General features: G+C 51.4%; 3 protein-coding genes and 2 long non-coding RNA genes across 8 annotated transcripts in view; 1 reads left to right on the top strand and 4 right to left on the bottom strand.

The window, feature by feature from the left end:
• Nucleotides 1–190, bottom strand: part of Zbtb7b (zinc finger and BTB domain containing 7B) — a 16,975-nt gene extending 16,785 nt beyond the window's left edge. Inside the window, exon 1 of the mRNA XM_040752400.1 lies at nucleotides 67–190. The gene's annotated coding sequence lies outside the window, so the exon portion shown is untranslated. The remainder of the gene's footprint in view (nucleotides 1–66) is intronic.
• On the top strand, nucleotides 186–16,053 carry LOC110342786. Of its 3 annotated transcripts, none has more exons than XR_005879459.1 (4): nucleotides 186–2,582; nucleotides 3,438–4,070; nucleotides 13,408–15,300; nucleotides 15,424–16,053. It is a non-coding gene; the product is annotated as an uncharacterized LOC110342786 (long non-coding RNA). The 3 variants fall into 3 exon arrangements; XR_005879460.1 differs by lacking the exon at nucleotides 186–2,582 and having other exon boundaries at nucleotides 2,594–3,820; nucleotides 3,946–4,070; XR_002384954.2 differs by lacking the exon at nucleotides 186–2,582 and having other exon boundaries at nucleotides 2,594–4,070.
• LOC121142432 lies at nucleotides 2,424–3,349 on the bottom strand. The gene is made up of 2 exons (XR_005879461.1): nucleotides 3,223–3,349; nucleotides 2,424–2,602 (listed from the first exon to the last, which is right to left on the bottom strand). It is a non-coding gene; the product is annotated as an uncharacterized LOC121142432 (long non-coding RNA).
• Nucleotides 8,532–9,405, bottom strand: LOC101840302 (lens epithelial protein). The gene is made up of 2 exons (XM_040752401.1): nucleotides 8,962–9,405; nucleotides 8,532–8,868 (listed from the first exon to the last, which is right to left on the bottom strand). The coding sequence occupies exon 1, from the start codon at nucleotides 9,196–9,198 to the stop codon at nucleotides 9,013–9,015; it is 186 nt and encodes a 61-aa protein (XP_040608335.1). The 5' UTR covers nucleotides 9,199–9,405; the 3' UTR covers nucleotides 8,532–8,868; nucleotides 8,962–9,012.
• Flad1 (flavin adenine dinucleotide synthetase 1) lies at nucleotides 9,604–17,901 on the bottom strand. Of its 2 annotated transcripts, none has more exons than XM_013120606.3 (8): nucleotides 17,762–17,901; nucleotides 17,162–17,355; nucleotides 14,583–15,327; nucleotides 13,827–13,974; nucleotides 12,400–12,498; nucleotides 12,126–12,315; nucleotides 9,903–9,976; nucleotides 9,604–9,812 (listed from the first exon to the last, which is right to left on the bottom strand). In XM_013120606.3, the coding sequence occupies exons 2-8, from the start codon at nucleotides 17,240–17,242 to the stop codon at nucleotides 9,677–9,679; spliced, it is 1,473 nt and encodes a 490-aa protein (XP_012976060.1). In that variant the 5' UTR covers nucleotides 17,243–17,355; nucleotides 17,762–17,901; the 3' UTR covers nucleotides 9,604–9,676. The 2 variants fall into 2 exon arrangements, with proteins under 2 accessions (XP_012976060.1, XP_012976061.1); XM_013120607.3 differs by having other exon boundaries at nucleotides 17,162–17,386; nucleotides 17,762–17,900.

Below are 17,901 nucleotides of genomic sequence, written 5' to 3'. Positions count from 1 at the left end.
CCTGGTTTTTCATCCGCCCCCCCCAGGCACCCCCTCCCTCCGCCCAGTAAGGACATAAACTTCCACCTCTTCCAACAGCTGGTTCCAGCAGGGAGCATATGGGTCCCCCCTCCTTTTCGCCCCCTTTTTCCGAGCTCCTACTTCGCTCCCAGAGCCTTTCCCACCCTTTTCCTTCCCCTTCTTTCCTTCTCTCTCCCTTCACCTGCCGCGATCCCTCTCCCTCTCTGCTTTCCACCACTATCTCCTCCGGTCCACCTTAACTGGAGCTCCGCCCCCGGCCCCCGGCCAGCCCTCTGCTGCTGTCCAGCTCCACCCCCTGCACGCCACCGCCCTGCCCGCCCATTGGCCTGAGCACCCGCCTATCCCATTTGGGACGCGCCTAGGGTTCATCCAGGGAGGGGGTGGAGCTTGGGGCTGGCCTGGAACCAGAAGGGGAGGGAGGCCGGAGACAGTGTCCGCAGTGGCCAGGGAATGGAGCAGCCCCCTCAGGGACTTCCTCTCCTTCACGCGGGGCTTCTGTGGGGTCAGCACCTGGGGAAGGAAGGGGGTGAGAGGTTGCGGAGAGGCTGCATGGGGATGAAGACCTAGGACTCGGAAAGAGTGGGGTCCCGCTAGGGGCTTTAATCAGGTCAGGGCCCCGGGAGGGACGGGGAGAAGGCCACTGGACGTTCTGCTGCGGCCCCTGGGCCCATCCCCCGCTCCGCCAGAGGGAGCGGGGGAGTTGAGGCTGCTGGCACTCGGTGTCCCTCCCCACGCGTGACGGCGCCCCGCGGGGAGGGAACAGTGCCCGGGGCAAGGAGCCTCTGCGCTCTAGCCTGTGCGCGCTGCTGCCTTGGCATTTTCAGAGGGGAGGGACCGAGTCGGGGGAGGGGGAGGTGCGCTCTCTCTCTCCCGGGCTCCGGCTCTTCGCCTTCCTCCCGCTCGGTCTTTTAGAAACTGAGACCCCCATAGTGGAGGGGATGCCTTGACGCAGTTTCACTCAGACACCCAGGTGGCGGTAGAGGCCTGTGTGTCTTAGGGTGCCTGCCTGTGCCGACGGAGAAAGGTAGCCTCTTAGGGACGCTTCCAACTGGGCCGGCGGTGCTACGTACCCCAACAGGGCCCTCCCACTGGCTTCAAACGGAATCAAATCCCGCTCTTTAGGGCCAGGGTCGGCTTCTCAGCAGCGGGCCAGGCCCAACCGGGTCGGACTTGATCTCCCTTCCCAGCCCCCTCCGCAGGGGGCCTCCCTCCCTTTCCAGCAGGTGGCTCCGCAGGACACCAGCTCAACCTGTTGGACCACAATGGGCGGCGCCAGGGGGGCCCTGGCCCTCACCCGGGCTGACCCGGGATCCCCGAACAAGGGGAGGGGCGGAGTCCGTCCTTCCCTCCCTCTTTCTCCCTCTGCCCCTGACGTGACTCAGCCTCGAGGCCGCTGCTCTGCCCCTCAGCCAGGGCCGGAAAGTGTGAGGCGCCCCGGAGGGCCGAGGCCAAACCAAACAGCCCCCCATCCCAGACATTATCTCACTGGAGAGTTAGGGGGGCAACAGGGACCAGTGGCCCGCAGGCATGGAGCTCTGGCTCTCAAGCAATCCGTTCCGGGTTTTCCTATCATTTCTGTCGTGTCGTGCGCCCCCCCCCCTCCGGCTGCCCTGGGTCAAGTCTGGTCTTTGCTCCAGGTTTTCTTAGCGACCTCACGGGACTGTTTCTAGTCGGGAGGATTCCGAGCAAGATGTGTCTGGGCTGGGTTTTTTCCCCTTCCTAGCTGTCAGGGTCTCGCTGACCAGGGAATAATGGGCCGGGCCAGGGGAAACCGCTTTCACGAGAAGGGTACAAGACCTAGGGAAAGGATTTGGGGAAGGGTAGGGAAGTGGCTCAGGTCTCCAGAAGGGCGAGGGTCTTGTCACTAGCTTCTGGGAACCCAGACGCGAACATCTCTGCTGTCCTCCTGCCCTGCCACTGGAGTTGCATCTGACTGGACACAACCCGGATCTTTCTGCGGCTGGACTGCCACTCTCCAGCGGTCCTGGGAAATCTGCTAGCTCCTCGGTGGTTCTTTTCCATGGTTTTCTTTTTCCTGTGGCACAAATAGTTCCCTTTCATGTTGGTGGGGGCCACCGACTTGAAATTCCTGTCTCCTCCCCAACTTGGGGTCCTAACCGCCAAACCAGAGATAGAAAGGGTCGAGAAGAGCCCGCCCCCTTTTATGGAGCCTGGTCCTCATCGCAATCTCCTGTACACCTGAACTGGGACTGAGGACAAGTGTGGGCCAGCACGGTCTCCTGGTGAACGCCCCCCCCCCGTCCTCACTCTCAGATTCAAGTCTTCAAGCAACTTTCTAGATTCTAGACTTTAATGTGTGAGGAAAGTAGGTGAGTAGATACCCCGAGAGTGAGGTGTTTGTCCTGACAAGGAGAAAAAGCCCTAGCAAGAAGGACTTTATACCTAAGGCTGGGGACAGCGACTCTGAGTGGCGGCGGGGTTACGAGACTGGCCCAAGTTCACTGAAGAGTGGTTGCTGAGCAGTTACCAGGCTTGCAGAGTCCTGGAGGAAGGGTGCAGCTGGCGGCTGAAGGCGAAGCTCTTCTTGGCAGGGTCCTACCGTGAGTCTGGGGGCCCGTTTCTGGTCGTGGGGGGTTGAGCTGAAAGCAGCTCCTCCGCCAGCATCAGGCGCCCACCTCGTTCTCGGCTCCCCCGCCCCTTCCCCGCGGCTGCCTCCGCTTCCCTCGAAAAACCCGCCGCCCAGGAAACCACTGGGGGCACTCAGACCGCAGCCCCCTCCCTGCCGCCGCCCCCCAGAACCTCCACCGCGACCGCCCAACCCACCTGAAGGGGCGGCGGCTGCCGGGGGTACTCCCTCCCGCCGGCTCCCCCCACACCTGCGGGTAGCACTATTTATAACTGCGCGCCTATTCTGGGCCTCTCGACTGGAGCCCGCAGCAGCGCTGTGCTAATCGCCGCTGGGATCTCTGCGCCCCCCAGGACTGGGGGAGGTAAATTTAGCTTCAGGAAGCTCCGGGGAACATTTTCCAAAACTCCTCGTCCCAGAGCAGGCAAAACAGAAACCCTCTGCGCACAGCCGGCTTCCTACTCGCCACCAGGTGGTGCAAGTCTCTTAAATCCCAGCCAGCTAGGGGTGTAGGTAGCGGCCCTGAAAGCCAGGTGGGGTGCATAAGGAGCTGTGGATGGCTACCTATAAAAGGGGTCAGAGGGCTTCTGCGTACGGATGGAGAAATAACTCACATGTGAACGAAATGCAAATGGGAGCGTCATTCCTTGTGGGGAGGGGTGTCAGTGCCCTGGTGCCTCCAGAGATGCCAGCTTCTCCTTTCCAGCTGTCTCTCCGTCTGCTGTGAAAATGTGGGACTGGCCCTCTCCGCCCTCAAACTCATTTTATTGTGAACCCTTTCTTATCTCTGTGTCCCGCCCCCATCTCTGTCTCTCACCCTCCACCCAAGGTTCCAAATCGGATGTAATCTACAGAAGAGCTCTTCTCGCTGTTGACACTTGAAGGCCACTTCTAGTTTATTGGTCTGGCCTGTTCCATTTCAACCCCAACTATCCCCTACCACTTATGACTGCTAGAGGGCCCCAAGGAGCCCAGGGGTAAGCGGTAACTCCCCTCTCTGTCTTGGTATCTTTCTTGCTTCCCTGGCAAAAACTCATGAAGCAATTTTGTGAGTGTTCAACCTGAGCAGCTCTTTTTGGGAGAAGTTGCCACATGCCCTTTTCCCTTCTAGAAGAATGGGGACGTTGTGGTCAGGAAAACTATTCCAGTTTGGATGAATTAAACAACAAGGAGCAAAGGACACAGTGAGCCTAGAGCTTGGATGGGAAACAGGTGCAGCTTAGGAGGGGCGCCTCCTCACCAAGGCTCTGCCTCCTAGGGCAATTAAACCGTTTCTATCAGAAGAGGGAGGCAGGTTAACAGGAGCCGTAGTTTTAATTCTTTTCTTTTTTATTTAGACAGAAGTCTTTATATTGCCCATGCTGTACTCCAGCTCCTAGGATCAAACAATCAGCCCCAGAGCCAGCCTCCAGAATATCTAGGGGGGAATAGATGTGTGCTACCAGCCTGGCAAGCCCTAAAGGTGAGATCCAAAAATGTGGGTTCACCGAAGATGAACATTGTCCTTCTGACCGTGGGATGAATCTCTTCACCTCTCTGGGCCTGGTTATTCAAATTCATGTGATATAGTTACCTTTATTGTTATCTTGCCTACTTTATTCTGTGTGTGTGTGTGTGTGTGTGTGTGTGTGTACGCACGCTCATGTTTTGTTTGATTTTGAGACAGGGTGCCTACTTTTTGGTGTATTTTTGCTTCAGAGCACACAGACATGTGTGGAGGTCGGAGGACAGCTTGCAGGAGTTCCTTTTCTCCTTTCATCCTGGGGATTGAATTTATCAGGCTCGACAGCAAGCACCTTTATCCACTGAGCCCTAAAGTATACTTTAAAAAAATACTTGAGCCAGGTACTCAGGAGGCAAAGATGGGCAGATCTCTGTGAGTTTTAGGTAAGCCTCATCTACATAGTGAATTCCAGGCTAGACAAAGCTACCTACATATTGAGGTTTTCTTTTTTTTTTTTTTTCTTTCTTTTTTTTTTTTTTCCGAGACAGGGTTTCTCTGCGTAGTTTTGGAGCCTATCCTGGCACTTGCTCTGTAGACCAGGCTGGCCTTGAACTCATGAAGATCCACCTGTCTCTGCCTCCCGAGTGCTGGGATTAAAGGTGTGCGCCACCAACGCCTGGCGGAGGTTTTGTTTTTTTTAAAAAATTATTTTGTCAGCCGGGCAGTAGTGGTGCACGCCTTCATTCCTAGCACTCAGGAGACAGAGGCAGGTGGATCTTTATGAGTTCAAGGCCAGCCTGGTCTATAAAGTGAGTTCCAGGACAACCAGGGCTACCTAGAGAAACACTGTCTTGAAAAACCGAGAAACAAACAACAGCACAATTATTTTGTTTTGAGACAGGGTGGATCACTCTTTGGCTCAGGTTGGTTTTGAATGTACTATGTGGCCCAGGCTAGTCCCAAACTGGAGGCAATCCTCCCAGGTACTGGATTAAAAGCATGAGCTACCACACCCAGTTTGAAGTAGACTTTTATGAGAAGAGTCAAAGCATCATATACTCCAGAAATCATCCAGACTGTGTGACATGTCTTTCCTTTGTGAAGCTTTTTCCAGCTACTGCTCTCCGTGGGCCTCTGTCAGTCTTTAGTCCAGTGTCCTCCGACCAGCTCTCCACCACCCATCCCACCATAGCGCGCAGCCCTGGCTGGCCTCTGCTTCCTCTATCCACCACTTCCCTGGTAGTCTTTGCCAAGTATCCTGCGCTCTGGCAAAAGCCTTTGTGCTCAGTTGCCAGACCCGGGGGCCACTTCTAAGCACTGCCCAGCTTAAAGGAAAAGGAGGCCACAGGGCTGGGTGGCGCACACCTTTAGTCTCACTCGGGAGGCAGAGGCAGGTGGATCTCTGTGAATTAGGGAGGGTAGGAGCTAGCCAGGCAGAACGCAGGCTCTAGAGGAAGGAGAGCCCTAGGTTCAATGGGAAGGTGTACTCGGCCCACCACACGCAAGCATGTGTCCGATGTTTCCCTGTCTGCAGTGCTGGGGTGGAGATCGAAGGCTCACAGGAACCAGGCAGCAGCTCTGGCATGTTTTGGGTTCTTTTTTTTTTTTTTTGAGACAGGGTTTCTCTGTATTATCTTGGAGGCTGTCCTGGAACTCGCTTTGTAGACCAGGCTGGCCTCGAACTCACAGAGATCCGCCTGCCTCTGCGTCCCGAGTGCTGGGATTAAAGGCGTGCGCCACCAACGCCCTGCATGTTCTGGGTTCTTAGAGAGGTACTGAGCAGATATGGTGGCTTATCCTTCTCTTCTAATCCCAGGACTGGGGAGACTGAGGCAGGAGATTGCCACAAGTTTGAGGGCAGCTAGGATTACAGAGTGAGAGCTTGACTCAAAAATCAAATCAAAGAGAGAAAGCAAGAAAAGGGCACTGTTTGGCAAGCCATAAAAAGCAGTGGTGACTTCTAGTAATACCGAGTCCCGGGGCCACTGCAGCAGATGGCAGCAGGCTGTTCTGTCACTGGTACACTCTACACTCGCTGCTGGCCTGCTTTCTTTTTGAAAAAAAGAAAAAAAGCATGTACCTGCAGTCCCAGCACTCTGGAAGTTTCACAAAGAAAAAGGAAGGAAGCGCTAAATGTACTGTTAAGATGTCCTGTACAAAGCTCACACCTCCAGTATGTCAGCCAGCCATATAAATGTGGTGAGTTCAAAAGCCAGTCATGGTGGACATAACTGTAATTCCAGTTTTCAGGAGGCTGAGGCAGAGGGGTGGCTGTTACATTCAAGGCCAGCCTGGGCTACTTAATAAGACCCTGTCTCAGAAGAACCAAACCAAACCAAACCAAACCCAAACCACACAGAGAATCCAGCCTACTTCTCATGTCAGGTCTGACCTGAGCCACCAATATGGATGGCCTACATTCTACTACTGGTTACTTCCTATTGTGCCCTTACTCTAAAAGTCTGTTCTCAAATCGTTTTAACCAGCATAAAAACTTGAGTTGCAGGGTGTGGAGGTGGCTCAGTGGTCAAAGCACATACAGCATGGTGTGTTGTTGTTTGGTGTTTTCTTGTTGTTAGTTCTGTGCTTTTTGTTTTTTTTGTTTTTCCAAGACCGGGTTTTTCTCTCTAGCCCTGGCTGTCCTGGATCTTTGTAGACCATGCTGGCCTCAAACTCACAGAGATACGCCTGCCTCTGCCTCCTATGTGCTAGAATTAAAGGTGTGCGCCACTACTCAGCTACATACAGCTCTTGAAGAGGATCTGAGTTTGATTCCCAGCACTGATGTTGGGCAGCTCTTCATGCAGGTCCAGTTCTTCTAGCTTCTGTACCATATGCCCACAGACAGACTGAATAATACAATTGAATACACAAACAAGGGGCTGGAGAGATGGCTCAGTGGTTAAGAACACCAGCTGATCTTCCAGAGGGTTTGAGTTCAATTCCCAGCAGCCACATGGTGGCTCACAACCATCTGTAATGAGATCTGGTGCCCTCTTCTGACCTGCAAGCAGACAGAACACTGTATACATAATAAATAACTTTTTCTTTTTTGGTTTTTCGAGACAGGGTTTCTCTGTACCATTTTAGAGGCTGTCCTGGAACTTGCTCTATAGACCAGCCTGGCCTCGAACTCACAGAGATCTGCCTGCCGAGTGCTGGGATTAAAGGTGTGCGCCACCAACGCCCGGCAATAAATAAATAACTCTTAAAAACAAACAAACAAAAAGAAGCTAAGGCCCCAGCTCTAACTTACCCTACAAGGCTTGGCTTATATCCACCTCCATATCATTTTCTTGTTTCTCCATCAGCAAATAATATCCACATACTTTACAGTTTGATGAGGTTTCCTTCCCAACTACTCTAATACAAGATCCACTGGTAGGAACAGGGTTTCCTGTTTATCCAAAGCACCTAAACTGGTGGTGCACGCCTTTAATCCTAGCACTTAGGAGGTAGATGCAAGTGGATCTCTATGAGTTCCAGGCCAGCCTGGCTACACAGAGAAACTCTGTCTCAGAGAACCAAAAAACAAGCTAAAAGTATTCACTTATTTATTTTAGAGACAGTCACACAGTATCGCCCTGGCTGGCCTAGAACTTGCTATGTAGATCAGGTTGGTCTCAAAATCTGCCTGCATTTGCCTTTCAGGTGCTGGAATTAAAGATGTGGGTCACTACAACTAGTATATATAGTATCTGTATGCCAACCAAAATCAGACTATGGAATAGCCATGTTTAGTAGGTGCAAAGCCCTGGGTTCAGTCCCCAACACCAAAACTCAAACAAACAACCAACAATAACAACAACAAAAGGCCCAGCGAAAAAGAAATTGACTAAGAAAAAGGCCAGCGAAGAGCTGGTTCCAGGGGAGACAGGAACCATATACTCCTCCAGGGCAGTGTTGCAGGGAAGGAAGAGGTGGGCAATGGCTAGGCCAGAGTGACAATGGGGGGGGCCTGGGCGAGGGTGTGATCGGTATGAACAACTTGATATACGTGTACATGGACCTCTGTTGGTTCAAGGAAAGTGTATGTTGGTAGCTGCCAAGGGGAAGTGAGAAGCCCATCCACTCACTCAGACTGTGTCCTGACAGAGGCGTGCTGGGGCCACACAGATATTTTCTCTTTTAGCTGTGTCTGAACTGGGACTCCTTCCACAAGATGGGGACTGGCCCAGTATGCTCCCCAGGTTCCTTAGAGACAGGGAGCTTCCTAGGTCACATCTCCTATTTGGAAAGAGGCTGAGTCTTTGGATCCCCATCCTCGCACCCTGGGTCTCACAGCATACGACTCTATCTATCCATTCTGTCCATATTTCGGAGTCTGGGAGGAACCTGGCCTTTCTGTTTTGCTCTTCTATCCCAGGACCAGAGTCAACAAACCTTGTTTTCAGTCTCAAATCTATCCGGCCTTGGTGTGCACTCTGACTCTAAAGCCCTTTCCAGGCACACATGTCCTCAGTCCCCTTTAGACATTCAGAAATTCTGGCCTCAAGGCCTATTTATTATATGTGTAGTTCCATGATTACCAGAGATCTTAGGGGCAGTCCATTCCTGGTCCTTCAAGTACATGGCCAGATCAGTCATCCGGGTTGGTGAGCTCACTGTGCCAATTTTGGAGGAGTACTAGATCCTGCTGCAGTCTCATCGGAGTCTTAGCCAGCAAGCCAAGCTTGTGCCTACCAGAAGTACACCAGAGACGGGATGCCCCAGGATGAGGCAGGTTGGACAGATGGACAGCCCAAAGCAGGGTCCATATTTCACTCTTCACTTGTTGGTGGCCTGTCCTTGGTGAAGGCCAGCTGGCTCTGGGAATCTTAGAGCAATAGAGAAGATGGGAGAGCTAGGTTGCAGGTTCCACCACAGAAGCTGCAGCCACACCTCCTGACATCTGCCCTCCCCACCCCACCTGAGGGATGCAGGTCTCGGTGTCAGGGTGACGAGGTTTTCCCTGCCACCACTAATCCAGAAGTTCCTTGATACACCAGCAGCAGAGGAGGATGTAGGCTACTTCCTTCAGAGTTCGCTGTAAGCCCTCCCACCCTGTGCCCATCTTAAGGACAGGCACCTGGAGACCCGGGCCTCGAAGAACATTTCCGAGAGAGAAGGGCAGGGCCTGGGCCAGGGGTTGCATCAGTGGTTTCATGTGGACAGCAGTTCAGTGGAAGAGCGTGGATGCTGCCTTTGGGGCCTTTTATCTGCTGTCCCCACCCCATCAGGCCTCATGACTAAAGACAAAGGCTCTAGGGTCTAGCAAAAGAAGGTTCTGGGCCTTGGAACAGGCTGAATCAGCCCTATAGACGGGTGGTGGTTAGAATGGGAAGGCTTGGTCACTCCGTCTCTCACCCTTTACAGTCAGGAGAGCGTAACTTCCCTCCAAAGCAGGCAGTTCTGTCTGGCTGCCTCCTCCTGTTTGACAGAGAACATCACTGGTTTCTAGTATATTCTAGTCCCAGGGCCCCCATGTGAGTACTGCCAGTTCAGAGCTGGCAGCCCTGGTCTACTTCTGCTTCCCTTGACCTTGGAGCAGAAAGGCACCAACAGTGGTGTGTGAGGTTGTGTGAGGTACAGTTTACTGACATGACAGACTATATCCCTCAGCCTTGTCCCCAGCACGTGTAAGATCATGTGCGGGAGTTCCTTTCCTCTTCTTCATTCTCCAGTAGGTATGCCGGGCGGTAGATGGGGTGCCCTCCTGGGCTCAGGCACTTCAGGGCTGGGTTCTGCATTGTGTTCTCCCGACTGCCCAGTGATGTGTACCTGGAGTGTTGAAACAGGGGCACGTAGATGACATGCGGGATCTCCTTACCCAGCATCCTCTCACCCTGCCTCCCCCACCACCAACCTTACCCTCGGTCATACAGGATACAGTATGGGACAAACAGCTGGCGCAGAAAATCCCAGATGTTTCTGTAGGTCCAGTCCTGGGAAATGACAACCAGTCATCAGAGCTCTCCTCACCACATCTACCACTGCCATCCCGGGATAGACCCATCAAAGGTGCTTTTGTTCCCCTGGCCTTGGGGAATGCTTGCTATCTGGATGGCTGCTGGACCTTGCTCCATTTAGCCTAAGTAGAGAGGCGGGGAAAGTCCTTACCCCTGTCAGTTCCCATTCCCCAGTGTCTGTCCCCATGGGCATTTGAAATGTGGCGGCAGTATAACTTAAGAAGTGGCTGTCAGGGCAGGAGAAAGGACCCAGGTTCAATTCCTAGCATCCACATGGCAGCTCACAACCACATCTAACTCTAGTTCCAGGGACTCTGTGTGCATACGGTACTCAGACAGACATTTAGGCAAAACACCCATACACATAACAGTGTGTTTCTTTCCTTCCTCCCGGCAGGGCCTTACTATGTAGCTCATGCAGATCTCAAGATGACCATCCTCGCCGGGCGGTGGTGGCGCACACCTTTAATCCCAGCACTCGGGACGCAGAGGCAGGCGGATCTCTGTGAGTTCGAGGCCAGCCTGGTCTACAGAGCTAGTTCCAGGACAGCCTCCAAAGTCACAGAGAAACCCTGTCTCGAAAAACAAAAAAAAAAACCAAACCAAAACAAAACAAAAAGATGGCCATCTTCCTGCCTCATCTTCCCATCTGTTGGGAACTGAGGTGTGCACCACTAGGTATGCCTTACACGTCTTAGGCTGGTCTTGCTGACCATGCAGCTGGGAATGACCTTGAACTTCTGCTCCTCCTGCCACCCCCAAGTCCCCAGTGGTACTTACCTAGATTGGTGAAATGGAAGGCAAGTGGGGGATGGGCAGGCTTGGGTAAGTGAGGTGCTAGGGACTGAACCCAGGGCTTTGTATATTCAGGGAAGCACACTACCAACTGAGCACCATCCTGCTTTTATGTGGTACTAGGGATTGAACCTACAGCTTTGTACAAGCCAGGCAGGTACTCTACCAACTGAGCCCTTCCCCAGCCCTAAGAACTTATTTTTAAATTTTATCTAAGTAAAAAAAAAATGACATTATGAATCACATGCCATAAACTTCACCCTTTGAAAGTAAGTAGTCCAGGGCTTTTGTTTTCTTTAGACAGGGTTCCACCCAGGCTGGCCTAGAAGTCACTGTGCAGTCCAGGCTGGGCTTGAAGTCACATAACCCTCTTTCCTCAGCCTCTTAGTGGCCTTAATCATTAGTATCTTTTTCCTTTCTATTTTTGAAACAGGGTCTGGTATGTCTGGACTGGCCTTAATTCACAATGTAGCCAAGGCTTACCTTAAACCTTAAAAAAATTATATTTATTTGTGTGTGTGTGCTTGGCCCACACAGGGAATGTGTGAGCTCAAAGGGCAAGTGGTGGGAGTCAGTTCTCTTCTGCCATCTGTGTCCGGGAGATCAAAGAGAGGTCATCAGATTTGGCAGCAAGTGCCTTTACTGTCGGAGCTATCCTGCCAGCTCTGGCCTTGAACTTACAACTCTCCTGAAGGCTGGAATCACGGGCATGAGCCATTATTCATGATTTTCAGGTGTGCTGGGCAAGCACTATATCAAATGAGCTACATCCTCAGCCCCATGATCTATATTTCCTTTCTTTTAAATTTTTTATTTTTATTTTATGTGCATTGGTGTTTTGCCTGCATGTATGTGTGAGGGTGTCAGATCTAGGAGTTACAGGCAGTTGTCACATGAGCACTGGAAATTGAATCTGGGTTCTCTGGAGGAGCAGTCAGTGCTCTTAACCTCTGAGTCACCTCTCCAGCCCTGCATTTCATTTCAATTCCAATCCAAGTATGAACACATGACTGCTGTCACACTGGTGTGAGGGTGTCAGATCCCCTGGAACTGGAGTTACAGATAGCTGTGAGCTGCCGTGTGGGTGCTGGGAACTGAACCTGGGTCCTGGGGGTGAACAGCTAGTGTTTTTAACCACTGAGCTATCTCTCCAGCCTGACCACTATCATAGGTCCAGGTCACTGTTTTGACCACAGTGAAAAGCACAATGCCTGTCACTGATTGGTTAAAAGGATGAACAAATAGCACAGCCTCCCTTGGGAGACAGAGCCCCTGAGCTCTAGCCTCCTCCCAGTGGGCAAGGGGAAGGCAGACAGTCCTGTCGAATTACCAGCAGCGGGTTGATGCGCATGAATGACGGCCAGCCAGGGTCGGTGGGACTGAAATGGCTGAGGCTACAAGAGTAAGGGTCAGTCCGTCGGGTGCCCATTAGGACAGCCTCCAGCTGGGGGTGCTTTTCCTGAAGCTCACCCAGGGCCTGCTTCATGTTGCCCTCAGCTTCTAACACCTGCAGATTATACCTTCGGGAGGAAGAGAACAGAGATGAACATCAGGGCCAGTTCTGCCAAGACCCTCATGGAGCCCAAACCTTCAGGTCCCCATACCTCTTAATGGTGTCTTGTAGAAACTGTTCCAACTCAGGGAAAGGTGAGATGCTACGGATGTACAGGATCTGGAGACGTTCTGGAACATCAGGAAATTTCCTGGGGAGAGTAAGGATTCAGACTTGCCAGGGTGGACAGAAAGCTGGTCTCCAGAGAGCTCAATATTCTGTTTGGCTCCTAGAATCAACACCCACACTACCCCCCCCAACACACACACTTTTCTTTTTTTCCAGACAGGGTTTCTCTGTATATCCCTTGGCTGTCCTGGAACTCACTCTGTAGACCTGGCTGGCCTTGAACTCACAGAGATCTACCTGCCTCTACCTCCTGAGTGCTGGGATTAAGCTGTGTGTCACCACTGCCAGACACTCTCACCCCTTTCAGCAAACCCAGACCCACTTCCTCTGAGAAGCCCACTCTGATCTCTCTCTCTTTCTCTCTCTCTCTTTTTTTTTTTTTGGTTTTTATGAGACAGGGTTTCTCTGTATTGTTTTGGAGGCTGTCGGTCTAGCCCGGCCTTGAAGTCACAGAGATCCACCTGCCTCTGCCTCCCGAGTGCTGGGATTAAAGGTGTGCGCCACCACCGCCCCCGCCCACTCTGATCTCTTATCCTTGTTTTGAGACAGGGTCTTGCTGTGTAGCTCAGGCTGTCCTATAATTCACTATGTAGCGGCTGGCCTTAAGCTTTGCAATCCTGCTTTGAGAGCTAGGGTTACAGGTTTGTGCCAGTTTGCCTGTTTCATTCCACTCTCAAACTAAGCATCATTTCTGTTATTCTAAGATAAAAACAAAACAACAACAAAAAGAACTGGGTCACACTGACTGGCCCAGAACTCACTCTATAGACCAGGCTAGCCTCAAATCCTAACAATCCACCTCCATGCCCCTCTGTTGTGATTAAAGACATTCACCACCACACCCAGCTAAGATTGTTTTAAGATAGGGCTTTAAAAAACTCATGGGCTGAAGAGTTAGTCCAGGAATTAAAAGCACTTGTTGCTCTTGCAGAGGACCTGGGTTCCATTCCCAGAACCCACACAGTAACCCACAATCCATCTGTAACTCCTGCCCTGAGGATCCAACACTCTTCTGACCAAGGCTCCTATGAGGTACATACCATACCAAACACTCCCTAGGCTAGTTCCTGAGCTCAGATGAGGCACCGTCACTCCCCCTCCTCCGACTGCTAGGATGGTTACCATGCCAGCTCATATGATTTCTGGTAAATGTCCCCTGCACAGCTGGACTCTGACTTCCCTGTGGTGGGGGATGGTTGACTACACAGATGCTCAGTAAATATGGTGAGGGATGGCACTGCTTGGGCACCCAGCTACCCTCCTTCCAAGCCCCACCTATGCACCCTTTCTGAGCCTGAGGAGGTTTTGAGTAGCTGCTTCTGGGGTGTAAGCTCCCAGGGGAAGGCTTACCTCTGCACGGCAGCATGGAAGAGGTGTAGGAGGGCAGTGCAGTCCTTGCCACCATTGAAGCCTACACAGAGCTTGGCGAGGCAGTACTGATCAAGGGCAGTCTCAATCGTCTGTAGGGCACTTGCTACCTTTTTCCCCAGACAAGATCCTGCCACACAGGCAGGGAAGAGAATGTCAACTAGGTATGTATGGCTGTCGCTATCTTCCCAGTGTTCTGGGGTTAAATCCACTTTCAGGCTGTCCCACACTATCTGTCTCCCCACCTGCTACTCAGCCCCACCTCACATAGGGTTGTGGTCTCTCCTCTGGGGCAGGGACCGAGGGGTGGGAGTATGGGGTGCTTGGGTTGCCTTCCATCCTCTGCAGCTCCATCTCCTTCCTTCCAGTCATCTCCAGGTCCAACCAAATCCTCATCGCTTGTTGTCATTTGTTCAGAGAACCTTTCTCTGACCCCAGATCAAAGCTGCTATCTCGGGGTGAAATCCACTTCAGACTCACATCTCATCTATGATCACCTGTCTAGCAGCTAACCCATCCCTTCTCAAGGTAGAGCACACACATTCTGACAAGCGATAACAACCCCAACCCCAGCACAGTGCTGCCGAGTGGAGGTCATCAGTAGTTACTGGAAGAATGAACGGCTCAATAGCGAATCTCTTGTACTTTTCTTGCATCTGTGGGGAGCCCTCTGCAGCAGTACCAGATCTAGAGAACCCAGACTCTGCCCCACATTGCCTTCCCCAAGGAGACTCCTACCTGACTGAGCGAGTTTGTATACAGCCTCACCAGCATGCTCAACAGCATTGGGCAGGTAGGGGACCAATGATCCCTGAGGCAGGTGAGCAGTCAGATAGGCCAGACATTCCTCCAAGGGCTCTTTTTCCTCAGAGTCTAGAATCAGCTTCACCTGATAGTAATTGCTGCCCCAATCAGGGTAGGAACCCAGGCTAAGCCTACGCCCAAAGTGGGCCTGGGCCTCAGTTAGGATGGAGGCAATAGAGCTCTCAGGAGCAGCCACATACAATTCCTTCACGTGGAACTGCACGGCTGTGTTTTGGAACAGTCCTTTCAATCCCTCCATCGCTCGACGCAGCAGCTCCGGAATTCCTGGGAAGAGGTAGACATTTCGGACAGAGACCAGCGGGAACCTGAAAGGCTGGCCAGTTCGAGGATCTGTGCCATAATGCAGGCGAGCTGAGGAGGGCACCAGCGACAGCTTCTCCCAACCCACCTCTCCTAGGGTTTTGATGGCGGTTTGGAGCTCAGGGTGTGGTTTGAGCTCCTCCCCAAAGGCCTGGGCTACTGCCTCAAATGTTACATCATCATGAGTGGGGCCGATGCCCCCCGCAGTGAGAACGTGAGTGAAGCGGTTTGAGAACGAGGTGACCTCAGCTGCAATGGTGGCTACCTCATCAGGTACGACAGAGACTCGGCAAACCTGGACCCCCAGGGAGCGCAGTGTCCGGCAGAGAAAGTAAGTGTTGGTGTCCTGAGTGTGTCCCTAGGGATTGGAGGGGGGACAAGACTGTCAGTGCTGGGGATGGAGGGAGAGGGGGAGATAACAACATCTGTCTAGTGATGGGGTGTTCTGTTTTAGGGTACCTCCTTAGGCTGCCAAGGAGCCTGGAATGGGAATACCCATCCGAATGGAGAGAGGGGATCGATCCTCCTTGAGGTTGCTTTGCTACCCACTCATTCTGACCTCACTTGCATTTATGGATTTGGTTGTCAAGTCTGCACTTTGATCTTGACCTCACCTATATTTATAGACTCAATCATTAATTCAGTGTGGCTTCACAGTTTGACTTAATCACCAAACCCAGCAGCTTCAATTTTAGTCCCTGGCTCCAAGTGCCTATTTTGCAGTCTCACCACATGCCTGCTTATTGTCATATTGCCCAGTGGCACTCCAGACCTGTCCATGGTCAGTTAGGCCTTTTATTTTGTTAGCTCCCCTTCTGAAAAGTCTCAGCATCTTCTCTTCCAGCCTCCTGCCACTATGCTCTGCTCCCTGTCTTCTATAATGTGTCACCATGATCACTGAATCACGTTGTGCTCAAAAACATGTGTTCTGTGTCCAACTGCATACAGGATAAAGTTCAGATTTTTTGCAATCATTGAAGGTTGGCTGGCTATGTTGTGGTCTTTGTTCTTTATAGAGGGATGAGTAATTAAGAATTTGTGTTGGAACCTGTCTGAAAATAAAATAAAATGTTTGTGTTCTAGAGTCGAAGAATGCTCGCTGCTTTTCCAGTCTGGTTCCCAGTATTGGCACTGGACTGGTCACAATAGTCTTAAGTCCTGCTCTGGGGATTTTATACCTTCCCCTGGTCTCTGTGGGCATTCCCAGATACACACACAGACACATAAACATAAAATAAAAACCTTTAAGCATGGCATGGTGGCACATATCTTTAATCCCAGCACTCAGGAGGCAGAGGCAGGTAGACCTTTGTGAGTTCAAGGCCACCTGGTCTACACAGTGAGTTCCAGGACAGTCAGGGCTACTCAGTCAGATCTTGTCTCAGAAAGTTTGTGCTCTGGAATAAGGAAGAGTTGGGCTAGAATTCCATCTCTACCATTTTCTTCCTTTTATTTATTTTGAGACAGGGTTTCTCTGTGTAGTCCTGCTGTCTGAGAACCTACTATGTAAAGCAGGCTGGCCTCAAAGTCACAGAAATCCTCCTGCTTCTGCTTTCCAAGTGCTGGGACTGAAGGTGTATACCACCATGTTCCTAGCACTTTGTAGGCTTGTGACCTTGGGCAAATTTCTCTTTGAAGCTGTTTCATAATCTATTGAGATTTGTAATTAAAAAAAAACCCAGCTTCATGGACTTGGAATTTGTAAGGCCACATGTGATATAATAAGTACATGCCAACTTCTTGTAAACACTAAAAAAGACCAGGGTCAAAATTACTGTTACAAACCTATGCCTGCCATATCCTCCAGTAACATCTATGATTATCCAGAATAGAGTCCTCTCTTCTAGTACTTTCCTTCTAGCTCGAGTATCCAGTTTGCTGAGCTCCTTGAAAAACTTCCAAATAGGCTGGATGCACATTAATTACACCTGTGCTCCCTCTACTTACTGTTCCTCCTGTAATTGTTTGTCGTGTGGCTTTCCCCGCATTCAAAGTTGTAGGAAAGTAGCCATCCATCTTTTAACAGAAAAACTCAATAACAGGAGGCTCACTTTTCCTCCAATATGTTGGAACTTGCTACAGGGTCCTACTTCGGCAAGCAAGAGTTTTCCCACCCTGGCTCACCACCTTTCACCAGAAAGAAAGCCCACAGTAAAATAACACGCCGTTCCCCTCTTCAGTTCTAGACACACCTTAAGGATCTCGTCTCCAACAATGATGATTCCCGCCGTCACACTGCGTCCTGGAGGTAGTTCAGAGGCCCTAGACGCCATGGTCTTGCTCTGTCTGATCTTTTGCAAGGCTCTCCAGTAGCCACTCAGACCCCCAAACAGGGGCCGTAAGCACTGAGGGGCCTCCAGGTCTACAGGATACTGGGGGTCATAGCCTGCGTACAGAGTCGGGGGGGTCAAGGGAACCTGGAAGAGCCAGAAAAGACACTGGGAGAGTGCAGGAGCGTACCTTCCTTCTTAGAGGAAGGCTCAATCTTCTCTAGTCACAACCTTTAGAAACGTTTCCTTTACTCCGGCATCTTTAACGTAATCCCAAGCCCCAGGATCCTAAAAGCGTCTCGATTCCTATTCTGTTAAAGTGTCATGTTCTTTCAAAATCTACCACTTTCGATATCTCCGTCTGCTGAGCAGGTCTGGAATTTTCTCTATTTGGAGTATCTACACCTTTAAATGTCTTTTGTCTTCAGGTCACCTGTCCCTTTAAATGTCTTATTCTGGGCTTCCGGCCCCTTTAAATGCATTCCTTTGCTCCCGCCCGCCACCGGTTAGAACTCAACCTACCTCTGCATCCTTTCTAGCCCAAAGTCTGTTTATCTCACCAGGTTTCAGATCATTGACCTCGTAAAATTCCACCTGCCTATTTTGCCCCTTCACAGGGTCCTTCTCTTTCCTTTCCGCGTGTCCTGCGGCAGCTTCCGTAG

This window comes from Mesocricetus auratus, unplaced genomic scaffold (genome assembly GCF_017639785.1).
Source record: "Mesocricetus auratus isolate SY011 unplaced genomic scaffold, BCM_Maur_2.0 Super-Scaffold_100009, whole genome shotgun sequence".
NCBI classification, from domain to species: domain Eukaryota; kingdom Metazoa; phylum Chordata; class Mammalia; order Rodentia; family Cricetidae; genus Mesocricetus; species Mesocricetus auratus.
The sequence above is the reverse complement of the archived record's forward strand: the minus strand, read 5'-3'. Positions and strand labels throughout refer to the sequence as shown.